The sequence below is a fragment of the Neolamprologus multifasciatus genome, chromosome 18, assembly GCF_963576455.1.
Source record: "Neolamprologus multifasciatus chromosome 18, fNeoMul1.2, whole genome shotgun sequence".
In the NCBI taxonomy this organism is placed as follows: Eukaryota; Metazoa; Chordata; class Actinopteri; order Cichliformes; family Cichlidae; genus Neolamprologus; species Neolamprologus multifasciatus.
The window spans coordinates 11,436,087-11,456,461 of NC_140456.1; the positions used below are offsets into that span (position 1 = coordinate 11,436,087).

Genomic DNA, 20,375 nt, shown 5'->3' on the forward strand with positions numbered 1-20,375 from the left:
TCCACTTAGACTCAACAACCTTTGAAGTGAGGGAGAGCGGTTCAGCTGTTCTGTGTCATAGAAAATGATAGGAAACGATTAGTGCGGACATTTTTCCCCCCACAGGAGGAAATTGAATTGAGCTGGAAAACGACAAGGTCAGGAGGATAAAAATGTCAAATCCTGACATTCTGGACCAGTTTCAAGTCTTTACTGGGAGGAGGAAAAGAACTCCCTGGCAATTATCTGAGGGTCTTCTGACATCAGCTGTACCACTGTGTCAAACACCATAAGCTGACCTGGCTCACCCTCAGCTGCAGGAGCAGCACACAGAGCATTTTTTCCCCCTAAAGCTGAAATTAAATTCTTCTGACTGGTCATGTTAGTGCCTTAACTGCTGCTATGAAAAGCCTTACGGGAAGCAGCGAACTTATTAGTCTCCTGCTTTATATCATAGTGATTGCAAGTATTAGTCACTGTTGTAAACAATGCACAAATGGAGACACCTTTACTGTGATTAAGAGCATTATCAAGCAGGTGTCATGCACGCCACTGCATCGATTAACACAGCTTGATTTTGTAGCATTACTCGTTAAAAAGGTGTGCAGAAAAGTAAATGTCCCGAGTAGGTGTAAAGAGGGCTTTCCACTTTTTGATGCATTTGAACAACACACAGGACACTTCTTTCTGCACCCACAAATTAAAAAATACAAATAAAAAAACAAAACAAAAAAGCACTGCTTTTTAACACAAAGTGTCACAAAATGTCTATGTTGTGCATTTCCTAAGCAGAACACTGCACTGTAACAATAGTGTTATTTATTTAACCAGGGGTGTCAAATGAAAGGCCCTGGGTCCAGAATCAGCCATGTCAGACTCCAATTCGACCCACTGGAAGGTGTTGGAAAATGTGAACGAATGTATAGATTTTGAACTTTTACAGCTTTTCCTATGAATAAAGCCCCCCCACCCCCACCCCCCATTACCATTTATACTGCACCAAAGTAGTAAAGTAATAGATAAACAATTAAATAAGATAAAAAATCCTGTTTTTACAATCTAGCATTAAAAAAAAAAAAAAAGTTTTTCTGGTTCAATTGGGTCCATGGTGAAAAAGAAAGACAAAAAAAGTAACATTTTTGACACAAACTAAATAAGCACTAACTTCTCGTTTTATAAGTACGGGAAAGTCTAGGCAATGAGCTACGCTTGAGCTATGCTTGAAAGGTTAAATGTGAATTTTCTCATTTTTGCTTGATGTTTTTGTATAATCAAACATTTTAGACGATACAAACGTCAACTTTGCTCTGATTTATATTTCTTACTCCACAGAGTAGTTCATATCCCCTCTAATACATCAAATCCACCATCATCTGGAAGCATTTCCTAAAATAATGGATCTTAGTGTCCAGAAATAGTAAAGTGGGGCAAAGAAAGCCTTTGCTTTGCACATCCTAGCAGGTGGGCAGCACTGGGAGCTTACAGGATAGTAAGCAGATGGGATGCAATAAGTAAACACTAACTATTAAGATGAAAAAAGAAAAGAAGAATTTAAAATTAGATTAACCTTTATTTAATTTTTAAAATTAAAATTTATTTAATTATCAATTTTTCTCTTTTCTAAGAATTGTGAGCTCCTTATAACTGATCGTCTATTCATAATAACCTGAAGTAAACTCAATTAAAATAAACACAAATGTACTGATACATTATAAATAAATCTCATGAGGTAACATGTTTGAAAGCACACGATTAGGTCACATCTTGCTGCTGTCTGGTGTAACCCTACTTATTACACACACAAGATCAGTTTGCTTAAGAAAAACATCAATAACGTTTTCTGTGAATGTGGAGGAGTGGACTTCAGTCAGAAAAAAAACTAAAACAACAACCCTTGGTAATAAAGGTTATCTCAGCTTTGGCTTAAAGACCTTTATCTCTTAATATTAAGCTTACTTTAAACCATTTACAAGCCAACCAAGCCAAACTAAAACCAAAGATGCTGCTCAGTTGTGTTTGAATCCTGTGTTTTGGTGCTTGAGCCAAATGGGTCCCTTTTTTCACAAGGGTTAAATTACCTGCCATTTGTGAAAGAAGGCTTCAGAGTCATGTTTTGAATTTTTCAGGTTGTGTAACACATTTATTAAACATTTTAATAAAACATGAAATGTTTTTAATTGAAAATTCTCAAAAATGTCTTTGTTTTCTTACAGTGTTCATATTTTAGACCATGTGTAGCTCTTTCAGCATAAACTAAAACAAATAAAAAAACTTTTTCTGACTTAAGGTTAACAAATCTGGACTGATCCCCCACTTCCACGTCACCATCCTTAATAAAAGTCCTTCCAGTGGCACAGTGGGCCTTCGTAATCATGCCAACCCACTGTGTCAATGACACTGATTCCCTCCAACAATTGCCCCCATTGCCCCAAACCAGCCAGCCAATCCCTCCATCCCAGCCCCTGGTGGGGAGGAATCCGCTAAAGGAGATTTGCAGAGGAGGGTCTGCTTCTCTTTTTCAGCCTGAACACATTTTGGGAATCCTACAAAGTTTCCTAACTTTGACAAAAGACTCAACTTTGCTATGGAAGAAATATTTCATGAGCCAAATGTCACATAAATTCAGAAGTCAGACTTACTCCTGAATTAATGACACTCAGACAGAAAGAAAGACTGTTTGAAGGAAAGAGAGAAGGACAGAAAGACAGAAAGCAGCTGTTCGGCTGTGGAGCTAAACTCATATTTGCCACTCAAGCGAACACAGTTCTGCTTTAGAAAAACTTTACAAAGCAGAGATAATGAGATAATACAAATGGAGAAATTCAAAACAGTCTGACACAGTTGGTCAAAACCACACAGCAAACCGACAAATAAATAAATAAAATTCTTTGACAGATTATCGAGCTCTGAAAGTAATGACTCCATCCACACCCCGCCATGCTAATAATGATTAACAACCAACTCATGCTCCATTTCTTCTCCTCCCCAAATATCCCATTTCCATATTTAATTTCCCTATATTATGATAAAAGCCATGCTTCTAGGCTAGTGTGGGGTTCCGAGTTTCACATTTACAACACAAAGACACATGTTTTTCACTGATTGTTGGCTCTCTTTTCCTCAAAGGGTTTATTTCTGGAGAGCAGATGAGCTTTGAAGTAAGAACTGAACATTTAAGAACCATTACATGAATATTTTTGTTCCCCCTACAGACTATCCAGAGAAGGTTTGGAGGAAAAACAAAATCCCATAAAACAGTTTGACAATGCAAATGCGAGTGTGCAGAGAAAAGCGTGAAATCACTGCTTCTCAGCAGCGGCGTCAAAACAGCAGCTTTATTCTGTTAATACAACGTGCATGGATCATAAAAGTAACACACAGATGAATTCTGGATAATGGAGAAGACCACTGGCACAAGCTATCAAATCATGTGAGTACTGATGATCACTGACGCCCTGACAGGAAACATTTGTTTTATATATCAAAGCAATACGTAAGGTTGCTCCCATCGTTCAACTGTAATAACAATAATAATAATAATAATAATAATGCAGTGGAACGCCATGAGCTGCATTTCACATGCAGAAGGAAAAATAAAGATAACTTTACTTGACAAATGTGATGGAACAGGGCTCATAAACAAGTTCTTATATAAACACGACATAAAGGGAGCCAACCAGCCATTCAGCAGTCAGAGCTGAAAACACTAGAAATCAGCTGATTCCGGTCCCCACCAGGCGATCGGTCCATCTCTACAAAAAATTTAACTGTAATATAACTATAATGTAGACTGGTGCATGTTTACCTGTTACTATATTTGCACAAATAATTTGTATGTTCAGTTTAGTGTCCAAGAATGATATTTTTCATTCAGCATCTCTCCCCCTCTAATGACCACAGTATTGACAACCTCGGAGTATGTGGCAGGGACTAAACACAATCGCAGACTTTAGTGGGAAAACCAGCACACCGCAGACCACGGCCTCTCTGTGTGAGGATCTAAACGTATTCTACACTAGATTCGACACAGCGAACACCATGAGTCCGGACAGTGTGCGCACCGCGGATGACGTCAGTGCGCACACTGTGTTTGAGGAGGATGTGCGGAAGTGCTTCAGGAAGGTGAACGCACGCAAAGCTACTGGTCCGGGCGGGGTTGCTGGCTGCGTCCTCAAGTCATGCACGGCTCAGCTGGCTGGAGTGTTTACACACATCTTCAACCTTTCCCTCTCTCTGTCTGTAGTCCCAGCCTGCTTCAAAATGGCCACCATCGCCCCTGTACCCAAATCCTCCACCATCTCCTCATTGAATGACTGGCGACCTGTAGATCTGACCCCCATCGTGAGCAAAGGCTGATCAGGGACTTCGTTTGCTCTGCACTACCCGACTCACTGGATCCTCTACAATTTGCATACCGCCACAACAGGTCCACTGATGATGCCATAGCCCTGACACTACATACTGCCCTCTCGCACCTGGAGAAGAGAGACACGTATGTGAGAATGCTGTTTGTAGATTACAGCTCAGCATTCAATACCATTGTTCCCTCGAAGCTGGACAGGAAACTGCAGGATCTAGGACTGAGCAGCTCCCTCTGAAGCTGGATCCTTAACTTCTTGTCTGACAGACGCCAAGTGGTCAGACTGGGCAGCATCACCTCATCCCCCGTCACACTGAACACTGGTGCTCCACAGGGGTGTGTACTGAGCCCTCTCTCCTGTACTCACTCTGCACGGCCACTAGCAACTCCAACATCATTGTGAAGTTTGCGGACGACACTACAGTGGTGGGTCTTATCACCAACGGTGATGAGACGGCCTACAGGGAGGAGGTCAGCGCCCTGACCCACTGGTGTCAAGACAACCATCTCACCCTCAACGTTGCAAAGACAAAGGAGTTGATAGTGGACTTCCGGAGGTGCAGAGAAGTACACACCCCATCACCATCAACGGCGTTGCTGTGGAGAGAGTAAGCAGCTTCCACTTCCTTGGTGTACATCTGGCTGAGGATCTTACGTGGTCAGTACACATAAACAAAACAGTGAAGAAGGCGCAGCAGCGCCTCTTCTTTCTCAGGAGACTGAAAAGATTTGGCATGAGCCCCCGCATCCTCAGGACCTTCTATCGCTGTGCCATTGAGAGCATCCTCACTGGATGCATCACCACCTGGTATGGCAACAGCACCGCCTACAACCGCAAAGCTCTCCAGAGAGTAGTGCGGTGCTCTGAACGGATAATTGGAGGTGAGCTTCCCTCCCTCCAGGACATCTACAGGAAGCGGTGCCTGAGGAAAGCGGGGAGGATCATCAAGGACTCCAGTCACCCCAGCAATAAACTGTTCAGACTACTTCCATCTGGAAGGAGGTTCTGCAGTATCTGGTCCCGTACCAGCAGACTGAGAGACAGCTTTTTCCATCAGGCCATCAGACTGCTGAACACTTCATAGACACCTCACCTTCACTACTGGAACTTCAACATTATGCACTCCACACTGTACATTAATGCCACTTGTTTTACACAATATACAACTACCAACCTATGTATATTTTATATATTTTATTTTATTGTTTACTGTCTGTGAAGGTTCTCAGTCATCCAGGTCATTGTAGTCAAAGGAGCTTGCAAAGAAAAGCGTCTGGACTTCTTTAAGTTGCTTGAAAAGCAAGCAACTTAAAGAAGTCCAGACGCTTTTCTTTGCAAGCTCCTTTGACTTTATTGTTTACTCTATTTAATTTTTAAATATGTATACACACACACACACACACACACACACATATATATACACACACGTAGATATACATATTTAGTATACACATTCAGTAATATGCATACACTCTTATATTGTACATATATTTATTCATATAATTCTCAGATTTAGCCATTCTTATATTTTACATGTTCTTATGTTATTGTATTTTTGCACACCTCTGTTGCTTGTGAAGCTCGCACACAAGAATTTCACTCACATGTACTGTACCCGTGTACCTGCACATGTGATGTAACAATAAAAGTGATTTGATTTGATTCTTGCCTTCTCTTTTTGGACCTGAACAGTTTCCATGTGGCTCACGTCTCTTAAATATTAAAGTAGTGAAGAAGCTGATGAAAACAGAATATTTAAAATGACCACCACTCTGTGTTAAACTTAAAGCGTCTCACCTCTACATTGAGTGTGAAGTCTAAGCCATCCAGCAGAGTGACTTTACACTGCATGATCTTCACCTTCTTGACTCCTCTCAGCGGAGACCTAGACAGACGACTGGTGGATGACCTGTGGGATACCAGATCCTCTTCCTGCTGCTCCTGGCAAAAAGAGGAAAAGGTGTCACTTAAAAATAATGAGAATAACACATTTACAATAACAGTTTTCTACATTTGGGATAGAGCTGAATGGAATTTCCTTGTTAAAAGTAATGAGCTGCCTCTACCTTGTCATGCTAATTGTGGATAGAAGTATTACCGTCTCTAAATGTCCACCAGAAGAGAAGTTTCCTTACCTAAATGACCGTTAATGTAAACCTAAAAATAGACACTGGAACCCTGACTGAGTGTAATCAGGTCCCACTGAGAACAGCTAGGGGTGTACCGCCATTTTGTCTTAAGGAGAGAAAATCCAATTTTCCACTTCGCTGAAAACAAACCCTTTGCTGACTGACTTTATGCTGAATAGACGCCTTTGCTTCGAGATATTTTTCTTTCTTACATACAGTGAATTTAATTCCCCCCTTTGAACATTTCTTATCTTGCTCTTCAAGCCATTTTCATTGCATTGTTCCTGCAGTATCTACTGCAGCTCATGTGGACTACTCTCCCTGTAGACTCATTTTGATGTAGTATTAAACAATAGAAGAAGAAGAAGATGACTCTAAAGAACACAAGAATGAAAGGTCAAGTTAACATTTCTAGGAAATACCACAAGACACATTTCCCCCCATTTGTTTGACGTATGACTGGTGAGAACAGGCACCACAGATGTATGAAATCACAGTTATATGTGCACCCTGCTGGAGAACATGCCTCACAGGGAAGGCCGACAGTGTTGCGTCAGACTGGTGCAATTTCCCCTCAGTCTTGCTCCTGGCAATTCACACAGGTCTAACACTGATGGTGCATCACTGATCATCCTCAGTGTGGAAAAACAAGGGGTGCATAATGTAGCTGTGTGAATTTGAAAGAATCCTGAGGTCCATCAGCTCAGTGGGCAACACTGCAAGTTATAAAAGAAGATCATATATATATGTATTACTATTCCCCTGGAGCTACTTGGATCTAGGAGAATAGCAATGTTCACTTTGGACCAAACCACAAACTGTAGCCTGAGAGGTGAAGCCAACAGGGATCTGCCTTAGCCTTTTCTCTAGTGGCCAGCAGGGAGCGACTCATCTAGATGCAAAAAGAAACCTCAGGTAGAAACCTATAAGATAATGATCCCACTTGCCTTATTATCCCAGCAGGTGCTTTCCTAATCACTTTATGGTAACAATTGCCCATTCAATTGCTTCAATTCCTGATCCTGATTTAGATAAAAGCAGATGACGGAGCAGGAATGCTTTAGGACAGCGGTCCCCAACCTTTTTTGCGCCACAGACCGGTTTATGCCCGACAATATTTTCACGGACCGGCCTTTAAGGTGTCGCGGATAAATACAACAAAATAAAACTAGTACCGGTACCGAAAAAAGAAGATTTATTCATAACGCACGTTAAAAGACCCAGGAAAACCAAGTTAACGATAAAAACGATAACAAAATAACGCTGAAAACCGATAAAAACCATACATTTCACACCTGAGCCTCTACTCTTGCGGCCTGGTACCAAACAAGTCACGGACTGGTACTGGTCCGAGGCCCGGGGGTTGGGGACCGCTGCTTTAGGACATGGCTATGCTGTGACTGACGAGTCACTACTGTGTGAGCACGCAGAGTCCTCGGTTTCTCAGAACACATGTTTGTGGTGGCCATATTACACCCATCTTTTATATCCAGTCTCTGTATACATCTTAAATATCTCACCAAGTGCTTGACTAATGTCTGAGAAATGCAGCACAAATAAGCATTACCCTGGGAAGACAGGGTAGTAATTGGATTCCCCGTATTTTGAGTCCAAGATTTTTGGTTTATGACTAAAAATCCCATTCCTAAGGACAACTGAGGCCAAAGGGAATATGATGCTCTTTTAGCAACGCTAAATAGCTTTATAAAGATTGCAGACACAGTCAAGTTTTAGCATCTGAATGAAAACAATGCTACGCCCATGTAAAGCCTAAAGCTGAAATTAAAATCTGGCTACCACAGAAGTGTTTAATGTAGACAAATGATATCAATAACATCAATGCAAAATATTGTACAAGTCAGACTTTGTTAACATGAAAATATGTCATCTATTTTATCACCGTTTCACCACATTACCCTGCATTGTATATAATTAATTTATCCATCACCTCGCCCTGCGACTGCTGCTCTCTCATTACAGCCTGTTATGATTCACGTGTAAGCTTCTTTTCAACAAAGGCACCATTTAAATCCTTCTCCTTTCCACATCATGATAAGAACCTGCTGAATGAGTGGGGTTGTGAGCCTGAGCACATTCAAACTATGGTTACACGCTCCAACATATTAAGGAGTTAAAAGATCAAAGTCACCCAGATGTGTAGCTTTTGGGGGAGAAAGAAAATTGCTATTTAATATTAGTTTTCCATGCAAAATAAAGCCTACACCTTTAAATATAATCCAGAGTTGCAGTCAAAGACAGCCCCCAGCTTCATGCCTGGGATGGCATGCGAAAGACAAAATAATAACAGCTCAGAGCTAATCCCTACTCTAATGCGATCTCAGACCCTTCATATATCAAAAATCAGTCAAACCTATTACAGTTTGTTTTTTTAAATGTCGACTAGGTGAAACCCAGCAATAGAAAAAAATATATAAAACATGGATTTAAAGTTTTCTGAGTGAGTAAACACATCCTAGACGTTTAAAGCAACACAAACACTATGTAGACTGGGAATGTGAACTGTTAAGTTGTTTGAGATGTACCTTTTTATATACATTTTCCACTAACTACCACAGTAAGAGACCACATCTACAAGCATGTGCAGCTGGTGAAAATGTTTTTCTTTCAAGTAATAAATTAGAGAAGAAGCAGGGATCTACCTCACACTGAACCTCTGAAGTTTGGAAGCACTGGAAATTCAATCTGCAGATCGATTAAATAGTGAGCCAGAAGGCTGTTTGGGCCAAAACCTGAAGACAAGCACTTAGTGCTCAGATAACATCAGTAGCTTCCCAGGCTTCATCAGAAATAACATGGATAGGCTACAGGGTATAATATTATACTACCAGAGATCACTGTTCTCTGGTTTTAGACTCGTCCAGCTTCTTTGTCAAACATGTAAAATCATTAAAACATGTTCATGCGTCGAAGTGGTGTGCAATCTTACGGATACATTTTAAAATACGCCAAAAGTCTTCATCATAGTTCAGACTCAACTCAACTCCAGGTTGTTCCCTAAATTCTTCCAATCATTGTCCCCACAGCTGCAGGAAGTTGCAAATTGGGAAAGATGTAAAAACAGTCAGTACAACAAATGATTGTTGTGATGATTGCAAATAATGCCAGGTTTCTACTGAACTACATTCATAAGTTATTCAACATAACAGCAAGGATGGCTGTGGCATCCTTGCTGTTATGTAGACAAGTTATTTAGAAAACCTGTGAAAGAGGCAAAACACAAAGACGGCAAAATAAATCACTAAAATCATCCCTCACCAAACTGCCCGTGCGTGTGGCCAATCAGTGACAGTGACTATATCTGTCAAACTGCCTTAGTTGCTGTAAAGCCTGAAAACAAAGCACCCACAATTGAAGGTTTCTTGATCTATCCGTCTTCCCATTTCTAATATATAAAAAGCATGGAGCTCTAACTGAACACCAGGCTTTCCTCACAAACAAACAAATGCATCTGACGCATGGTTGTAACCGCCATGGAGGACTGAGGTCACGTCTTCACATTCTCTCCCCCTCCCAACGTTCATTTCCATTTTTCCTCACAAAGCCACAATTCATTCAGAAGAGGGATGAATGGTGTGTAATGTTTTGTCAAATTCAAAAGGATCTATACAATGTTTACACCACAAAAGAATCATTCATAAATAAAGTGGCAAAGTTTGTTTTGTTCTTTTCCTAATATTAAATTCAGTAAAAGTATGTTTAAAGGAAAATTATGGTGGATGTGATGGACGGATGTTCCATTTTTAAAAGAAGTGACAGTGGGTGGATGTGGTTGCAAAGAGGCTGACCTGTTCTTTCCTGGCCGGGGTGCTGTGTCCGACGGCGGCTGGAAGCTGCTCCGGTTGGTTCTGAGGCAAGGCGGGCTCGGCTGCCACCTGGCTGGGTTGGGATGCCGCTTTTGCTTTCCCCTTTTCGGTCTCCTTATTCTCCTGTGGCTGCTTGGCCTCTGAGTCGGCGCCTGATTCAGTTGTCATGGTAAATCACACTGGAGTGGAGGAAAATGGAGGGTAAAGAGGAAAAGTGGATGAGTCAGCTGACTTGTTATGAATTGATGCAGCGCCGCTTTTCGGGCCCGTCTAACGATAAGCTCCCCTCTGATGCAAATGCAGAGATGTGGATATTGTTTGACAGCAGAATAGGCATTAATGCAAGAGGCTTGGGTGCACTCACGTCCCCCTTTTAACTAATCACAGTAGTGTCAGTAGCTCACAATGCTAAGGGCTTGGACTGCTTGAACCATGACGTCAACAAATTCTACAATATATCCAAAGCTCACTAAGGGGAATTAAACGAATTTAAAATAATATCTACAACTGTAACAAATATCTATTTCCGCAAGTATTTTTTTTTTTAAGAAATTGGTTTCTAAAATATGAGAAAAAAGAAGTCTAGGAAAATGTCTGAATATATTTGCCAATTACTTTTCTGCCAGTTTATTAATCAAATACTTTATGAACTTCTGCAGTTGTTTCACATTCTGATAAAAGCATCTGTGAAAAATTTACATGTGTAAATCAATTAAATTGGGCTAATTTGCTGATTAGGAGGAAATTAAGTGACAAACCATAATAAAACGATTTAAATTGATTAAATATTTGAACAAAATCCGATGGAAATGTCAAACATCTCAAGCTCTTCAGTGTGGACCTCCACTATTTTTTGCACAAGACAAAAAAACGTCACTTTATGCTTCCTACCTGTTGTTCAGACAATTCTGGGAATTTGAAGTTGGAAAATATTTTACATTTTCGAAGCAAATATCAAAAAAAAAAAAAAAAAAAAAAAAAAAAAATCAAACTTAAATATATTAATTCCACAGAGGAAAACTAAATGAAAAGCAGCAATTCACTGGAGAAAGCAGAAAGTAATCTGCCTTTTTCTTATCTGCAGTTACTTTAACAACACAAAATATCTGATTAACTCTGTGTTAAAGTACAAGCCCCCGGTTTCTCTGTAGTGTTTACACTCAGGAATCCAAAGTGTCTGAGCTGCACCAGTACGTGTTTTTCATGGCATGACCTTCTGCTTCTGTGAATAGCAGCATACCAGCGATGGATGTAGTCCCAAGGGCCTGAGGCTGGGTAAGGAGGATATATCTAATGGCTAGATTTGACAAACAAAAATGACAGAAAGGACAGCTCACACCAGAGGCTAACTGTACCCACATTCTTTGACACTGGGATGTGGGGTTTGGAGGCTGTTTGTGTGTGGAACGGCATACTGCGCCTCTGCTGCACTGAGCCTGGGTTTTGTAGTATGGATGCCTGTCATTCTGCTGCTGGTATGCTTTTCCCTGAGCTCTATTTATAGGGCTGTGTTTACTGCAAGCACAGAAGATTCCAAGGAAGATCTACTTCTAGCTGTGGGCATGGTCAGCACTGTCTGGATCAACAAAACCAACCCTTCTTAGGGGCAATCCCCAAAATAATCAAACAGTCATTAAGAAATGGCAACATCTGCAACTCAAACGTTGAGCACATTAAAACAAGATAACATCTACTTGGTATGACTGATTACATCTGATTGTTACAAGCCTTTCAAGACATTTTACCAGACTGAAAAAAAAAATCTCTGAAAACCTTAAAGCAGCGGTCCCCAACCATTTTTGCGCCACGGACCGGTTTATGCCCGACAATATTTTCACGGACCGGCCTTTAAGGTGTCGCGGATAAATACAACAAAATAAAGCCAGTACCGAAAAAAAGGAAGATTTATTCATAACACACGTGAAAAGACCCAGGAAAACAGAGTTAACGATAAAAACTTTAACAAAATAACACTGAAAACCGATAAAAACCCTGAAAACCATACATTTCACACCCGAGCCTCAACTCTTGTGGCCCGGTACAAAACGACTCACGGACTGGTACCGGTCCGGGGCCCGGGGGCTGGGGACCGCTGCCTTAAAGATTTAAATTTGGCAAACACGTCCAGCTCCATGCGTCTAGATTATCAACAGCTGGACTACATGACCTCATGCCTCGGCTGTGTTGTTCATCTTGGACTTTTTAGCTTCAAAATAGTTTTGAGCTGAATAGACTCAAGGTCGTGTTGTCAGCCACTTGATTCAAAGCCATTTGGTATTAGCTGCTAATTCAAATGCAGAACGATGCTTTACTTAAACAGGCAATTGCTTTTTAAATGCCAGAAAATATTTCATCTTTGCTAATGAGCACTCCTCTTAAATCCTGATGGAATTGCTTCAAACTAGCAGTTCAAAAATAATGCAAACTCAAACTTTGCCAAGTAGCAGAAACACTTCAAACCAGCATGTTGTTGGTCATTTAATGGATCAGAATGATGCTGATATAAAGCAACAGTAATTCATGGACTCAAATCAGTTGAAACTATGCTTTCTAAAAAGTCATGAGCATTCTAAGCTCTAAGGGTCACTGAATGCAACGTGCTGATCAAACACTTTTCAACTTCAGACCTCATAAAAAGGGCTATAAAGATGACCTAATCAAGATTAAAAGCCTGAGCAGCAGCACTTTGAATAAAGGAATAAAGTCACAAGGTCCAAATTCCAACCCATGTTTTCCAAGTGAAGACAAGAAATGTAAAAGACCACTGAGCTGAATTCAAGCAAAAATCCTGTCAAAACCTCTTTCGCTGCAACTTTGTTGTGTCATGTGTGGCAGAGTTGAGGCACGGATCACTAATCAGCTGACTGAAGATGGCTGCGTAGCTAACCTTTGCCTTTCTTAATCCTTTTATGAAAAAGGAACTATGGAAGGAGTGGTGGAACGGAACATCTTAGCACCATAGAAATGGAGGAAGAATAAGTTCAGTCACTGGTGACAGGCACTCTTCACAGTGCAACACAACAGCCTACACAGTAGTCCTGTGTGTGGCCCTCCACCATGGACTGGTACATAAATTATGCATTCAGAAAGAAAGCCATGTATTGCCCGGGATTACTGCTAGTAGCTGCCCAATATTGTACCAATATAGAATACAAGTTTCAGCCAAAGTACTTCAAAAATGTGTGTTTAGAAAAGAAAGGGTTCAATGCCATTTTATCAAGTTCAAGTCTTTTTGAAGGCTCTAGTAAACTTACAAGATTTACCTTTTAACAGGTATATAAGGACAGAAATAGACAACTCAATGTGCTGACAAAGCAACTAAATTACTGCTCATCCTCTCACCTCAACTTCACTAATGTATGTACTTGATCTAGAATCAGTTACATGCAAAACATTTTGTTGACCGGGAACCGTCTCTAAAACAGAAGCGTATTATAAAAACGGGAAGTTTTAAAACATCTGTTTGTTCCCCCTGTAAATTCTGGAAGTAATAAAAGTGAAGTCAGCACTTGCAGAAGAAAAAAAAAGCACTTAGTGTCAAAGATATAATCAAATTTACCTCTTGGATTAGTAGCTTCACGGTCAAATGTGAGCTGATGAAAGCAGATATAGTCTCCTCAGTCACACCTTAAGATAAAAGCTAATACTCTCTGTGTTATGGCTTCCAAGGAAGGACAAGTAGAAACCACCCACCTCTGAAGAAACATTAATACTGCTTTATCATGCTTCATCCTTCTGTGAATCCAAAGAGGCCCACAGTTAATAAAACCTGCTGTCTGTCACTGGACAGACCAATAAAATCCCACTGAGCTGCAATGGTTGGGTAGTACACTGCAGTGGATATTCACATCCATCCTAAAAGTGCAGCCAGGGTTTTATCGGTGTGTAGCTGCATTATTACATAATTGATCACAGACACTAAATACTGTAGTAGGACTGCCCATGCATGCAGACCTCCATTTAAGGGCCATGTGTGATTGTAATGCACACTGCTGGAAAGGGGCCTGTGCACATTAAGTCTCAGGCACACACATGGGAGGATGAGGGACTGCCATCTGTGCCGAGTGCTATTAGCCAGAGTACACCACAGCTGGGTCCATCCCTGCCGCCCCTGCCCCCACAATCATTACCCCTCAGGGACTTATGGAGGTTACATGGAGGGGAATAGTCTGCGTTGCTTGACACGTCAAGGCCCATCCCGAGCAGGCCTGCCAAATAAGATCTGACCATTTTGCAGATTTGGCTGCAGGGCCGACAGCTGTCGCAGACCAAAACCCAGCCGCTGTAACAAGATATCACGTAGCTGGTCTGGACATTCAAATTAGGCACCCCTGCAGATCCCCAAAGTCTTATCAACTGTCCTGACTAAGAAAATTATTGACATGTTTTTGGATAAGTCTGTGGTTTAGTAGATTTAGTAGATAAATCAATTAAGTTTATTACTTAAATAGTTATTTATCAAAATAAATAACTTAAGTAATTAAAACATTTTTTATTTAAAGCTCTACCTCCTCTAACTTTGCTAAAAAAAATTTAATTAATTTAAAAAAAATGTTGTTTTGGGTTCGTGCTGTACTTGTGACACAAAAAGACATCTAAAGATTACCGCCATATATAAAAGGCCAAGTGCTGTCTTAACAAATTCAATTACCAGATTAATCAAAAAAAAATTTAATCACAGCTTTAGAACTTCTTAAACCTTCAAGACTTCTGCCAAAAATGCTGTCCAGCATCATCCCAGGAAACTTCAGAGTTTACTGAAACAACAAAAACCTGATTGGACATCACACAAGGTGACAACAATGAAATAGAGGTCATTATTGCCATTTCCACTTAATCAAAAGTTGAGTTGAAAACCTTCCTTACAACATTTTCATATGACATAGCTTTGTGCATTTTAGTTGTGCACTTGAGTCAAGAATTTTATACAACCCAGATCTGTTTTATACCACACTGGGTTGAATGTTCTCCCGCTCTGGTGTAGGAAAAATTGAGCATGTCAACAGTTCTAACAATTAAAAACATGGGTTTCATTTGAAGAGCCAGCAAAGACATTCCAAAAACAACTCTCTGTAAAAGGTCCCTGCAAGACAATAAATGCGTGAAATTGTAAAATCTTAGACTCAGCAAGCATCTGAGGCAGATGTTTTATGGCTTCTGTGTGTACGCTCCATTGCAAGTTTACAGCTTAAGAGTGCAAGTCATTCAAATGAGAAGGTTTCTCTGAGACTTCCATGAAAAAGGCCTTGTGACATCTGATCAAATAGTATTTGCACATTTGATTATATAATTTAGCAGCCGTTTCAGATGTAAATTTTAAAAAGCCCTTTGGTTGAACCCTCACAAATCTAGCTGACACGTGAGACCTCAAGAGCAGAATTTGGGGAAGGTAGACTGGTCACATGAAGGTGACTCCAAGCAGGGAGCATTTTTGCTGAGGCGGCCATAAATCCTGTCGGCTTTCTGCGTTTACATTCTTAGCATTACTGTCTTTAGCAGTGAGGCCTCCGATGATTCGGTGGGCAACACAGCTAGCTTACTGTTATTGCATTCTGACTATGCACACCGTGTGACACAATCAACGCGGGATTGTTGACATGCAGTTGCTTAAGGCCATGGATGACTTCTGTGAAAGGGTAACACAAACACAATCTGTCTGATAGGATTTGTTGGAGTTAGTGGCTCTCGATTGAGTTGTCTGCCTTAGTTGACAAAGGAAAAAACCCCTGTTACTGTAAAAGATTAGAACTAAGTCTTTGTATATTGATGAGAAGCTAATAACTTCTTATACTGTGGCCGAGACGGACCAGAAGGGATTAAGCATTTTAGGAGATTTGCAATCAGTAAATCTGACTTAATTACTAATAATGCCTGCTGGCACTAATAAAAAAAAGTTTAAATAAGCCTTTTATTTCCCCGTTTACGTTGTTTACTGTGTAAATTTGAAGGCACATTTGCTCATTATGTTTTTAAATTAGTTTTATGCTCACTGGACAGTAATAGGCCAAGAATGACTAACTTGAAAAATACTGATGGAATACCAGTGCATTCCCAGTAAGAGCAGTCACTAAATGGCATTGTGTCTACTAGAACTTAAAGGTAACATTATTCTACAACCCAATCCAGCTTGATGAGCTGTTACAGACAAAAAAAATACAAAGATACACTGATGTCTGAGTGAGCTAGCAGAGCCATAGTCTTGTGGTTTACTATTAAAAATATGTTTTAGTAATGAGCAGATAATTAAAAAGCTATTCATGTGATTTTTGTGTTACAAAATCCTGATGATTAAAGTGCTATAATCAAGTCACCTGTCTGTCTAGACATTTTTACATTATATATACACACAAACACAGTTGGACAAATAACTGATGAGTGACATTTAGAAGTAGAAAAAAGTTACAAATGGTCCTTGCTCATCTTTGTAGCCTTTGACATGAGAGTCACCATTTGTATCACAGCTACAGATGTCAGAGCATCTTATTCTTTAGTATATGAGACAAATTATGGTTTATATGTGTATAAATACAAGCCAAAAATCATGATTCAACAATACTGACCAATATAAATTTGGGTCTTCCTCATATAAAATCAATGGTCTCAGCAGTTTTTGTGGAGTGAAATGAAAAGACTGCCTCCTCCATTGTCACTGTGCAAACTAAAGCTGTAAACAGAGGTGCAGCCTCAGTAAACGAGCTATGAATCCCTGCCTACAAGGCCCACAATGTTCTTGCCTCTCAATGCTACTGCAACAGCAGCTTACTGTGCATCTTAATTAAATTGTCAAGTCAGTCTCCAGCCATTGCATGCTGTGGCAGCAAGGATGTAAGGATGCTAAAAGAGGATCCAGACCGTGTCATCCTGCCCCTAACCACGCCTACCGCACTGCAGATCAAAAACACCGAAGTATGTCGTCTTAACCTCGGACAATCTGACAGTTTTAAGCCATTAATTGTCTGCAAATTGTAACATTGCCTGCCAGTGACTCAGCGCTCTCCTTCACTGATGTAAAAACGGGAGGGATTAAAGGTCGGACAAGCATCTGTATCGTCTCGTTTCACCAATTTCACCCACTTTCTGGCCCCGAAACTTGAGCACGTTAGCCAGCTTCACCTCAAGCGGTGCGCTTCTTTAAAATATCCGTGCATACCCCGACTTTTAGCTTCAGATTAACCACCGCTGCAGGCAGCTCAGTCGGCAAAAAGCAACATTTTCTGCTTCAGTGTTACGCGCCGAATGGTTACAATGTGAAAGACAGTGGGATTAAAAAAAGAAAGAAAACCATATGACCCCCGTTTCTGACTCGGTTAACCACGTCCACTAGACTTTTCCCGCCTGAGTAGATACAGTAAAACTGTACTCTAATGTTAATCATCTGTCATCGGCCGCGGGTGCTGTGAGCACGCGATCGAAAATGTGGCACGAGACAAAACCTCACAAAGAGTCGTTCAAGCCGCGAAACTTGCATCTTCTCTAAGTGAGCCTCGGTGTAATGGTACAAACGACAAGCAGCGAAGAAAATGGGTTTATTACCAGACACGGCGTCCTCGTTCAGCTGGTTATGCGAGTTGCATTCGTAGTGGGCTTCTGTTTCCTGACAGCGGTGCTACTCTGCTGCAGTTCCCCTCTCCACCAGCCTATCAAACTCCACTATGCAGCCGAGAGTAGAATTGTGGGATATCAGGACAGCCGGGGCATTATTTTAGCAGCACCCTCCTCCCAATACACATACACGCACGCACACAGCAGGGCAATTAATGGCACGAGGTTTGTTGTTTTAGTGACGAACAACACTAAGAGTCATCTCTATGTACGGACATGAGATTAAATTAAAGTCAATCAGTGGAGGAATGTAACAAAGGAAGGATGATGTGCTCAACTGATTGTTCATTAAAGGTGTCTGTGGGCCGATCTACAGTCTGCAGGGTATTTTCTGTCCCACCCATGAATTTGAAAATAATGCATGCGCAAAAGACTAAAGCATACTTTTGTTGCGTAAACTGCACTTTTCCTGAGAGAATTTTTTTTAAAGCCTTAAAATACAAACAGTTATTTGAGAACATTTTCTCAACTTCTTTGTAACCAAATAGGATGTTAAAATGACTTAGAAATCCACTAAAAAAAATAGTTGACACTTCTTTTTTTACATCAACATATTTTAAAGAATAATTTTGCAGCGCTGTTACCGGAACTCATTTAAAGGAAGAGACAACACGGTGATACGACATGCAACTTGTGCTAACACCATGGGGACACTAAAGGCCCTCTTTGACATATTTCGTATTTTTCCAGTACTTTCTGGCTAGATGGAGTGTGCCACTCCAATCAAGGCAACACTCTTACCCATATTCCCCAAAGAACACAAATCAAATTCCAAGTTTCCTTGCTTTATTTCCACTGCTAGCATCTTTCCCCATGAAAACACTAACACTTTGCCCTAACAGTGATCAGTCTGTTATTTGCAATCCTGTTACCATAAAACAAATCAATTTAAAACAAACATATGCTACAAACATTTAAAATATTAATAAAAAAATATATCTGCGGTCCTGAGTATTTACTTATCATATGTATGTCATCTGTTAAGCCATGTTAGCGTGTACAACCCCGTTGCTCTAACATGTAATTTTCAAAATGGTTTAATCTGTTGCCTTTATAATCACTTGAATTATTATGTGAATAATGTGTTTGAGAAAAATATTTCAAAATAGATACAAAAATTTCTAAAATAAACTGACTATTAAAGAGTTGGGCAGGATAGATTTCAAAAGTTGTTTAAATTAATCTAAATTAAGTCTTATCTAAAATTGAGTTTTCAATGTGAGTAGGACCATTTTTAACTGAATGGTCAAGAATTCATTAAACAATTTTGTTAAAAAAACAACAAAAAAAACCTACTGTGCCAAGCATAGCACACAGCAACCAAATCTCATAAGTGGACCTTTTTATTTGTTTAAAAATCGTTTAAAATAAAGAAATTTTAAAAACAATTTCTGAAGCCTATATTGTTCACCAATATGCTCCATTCATTTACCTAATGTGTTATAGAGGCAATTGTTGTTTACAACACAAATAACAAATTATTGCCAAAAATATCATCTTTATAACACTGGAAAAAAAAACATTCCACCAACCGTTCCACCAATATTGGCATCCGTGTATGTATTGTCTGATTTGGTGATGTAAAGTAATGTCTTGCCTGTTAGATACAAAGCTGGAGACACAAACTGAAAATATCTATAGCAGAATGCTTTTAGGCTACAGAAACAGGATCGGCCACAAAAATCCAACATAGGTCACGCTCCAAGAATTAAAAGCATAAACATTATCACTCTGCCATGTTCTATTTCAACATTTCAGAATCTTGTGCGTATAATATAAATGTGTCTAGACAGAGCAGTGACTTGAATCTCAGTTCAACTGTGTACATTAAACTGTGTTTTACTTTCTACTTTCTGATATTTATGTAGCGGCTAAAGTTACTTTGCAGACTAGTATTTAAATTCAACTTTATTAATATTGAGCCAATTTACAACCACTGTCACTTCAAGGCACTTTATATTGTAGGGTAAAGACCCCACAACAGATATTCGACATATATAAGCAGTAATAAGCTTAAAAAACATGCTTCAGGTTAAAATAGTCACCACCATTAAAAAAAGCTCACTTTGACCATCCACAGGAACAAGTTTTTGCATCAGTATCATTTTTCCAGAAATATAACACTGACAGAAACTGCACAACAAGCACTTTCACTATTTACATTTCAAGTACATTTTTCCATGAATATTTCTGAACAATGTAGGACATTTACTCTGTGGTATAGTAGTAATTTTACTTGCATAAAGGATTCAAATACTACTTCTGTCACAGAGGTGAAGCTAGACAATCTCTATATCATCCACTGCCAACTGAAAAACAATCTAAGGCACAATTAAAAAAAAAGGAAATTATGAGGATGTGAACGCAGCGACGCAAACGCACATCTGCATCACTCTCCCAGGCATACATATTGGTTTGTGTGCATTCACAAATACAGACATAAAAGCGAGTTCTTAATTAGAGTCTGGGTTGTTCCCTCT

General features: G+C 39.9%; 1 protein-coding gene across 17 annotated transcripts in view; it reads right to left on the reverse strand.

The window, feature by feature from the left end:
• The window catches only part of epb41l3b (erythrocyte membrane protein band 4.1-like 3b), a 48,130-nt gene extending 29,116 nt beyond the window's left edge, over positions 1-19,014 (reverse strand). For 2 of the 17 annotated variants that reach the window (XM_085140123.1, XM_085140124.1), the window contains exons 1-3: positions 17,827-19,014; positions 10,276-10,472; positions 6,138-6,281 (exon numbers count right to left, since the gene is read on the reverse strand). In XM_085140123.1, coding sequence (XP_084996249.1) covers positions 6,138-6,281; positions 10,276-10,461 — 330 coding nt within the window. In that variant the 5' untranslated portion in view covers positions 10,462-10,472; positions 17,827-19,014. The remainder of the gene's footprint in view (positions 1-6,137; positions 6,282-10,275; positions 10,473-17,826) is intronic. The other 15 variants (XM_085140126.1, XM_085140128.1, XM_085140125.1 and 12 more) reach the window with 9 other exon arrangements.
• Positions 19,015-20,375: the final 1,361 nt, after the last annotated feature.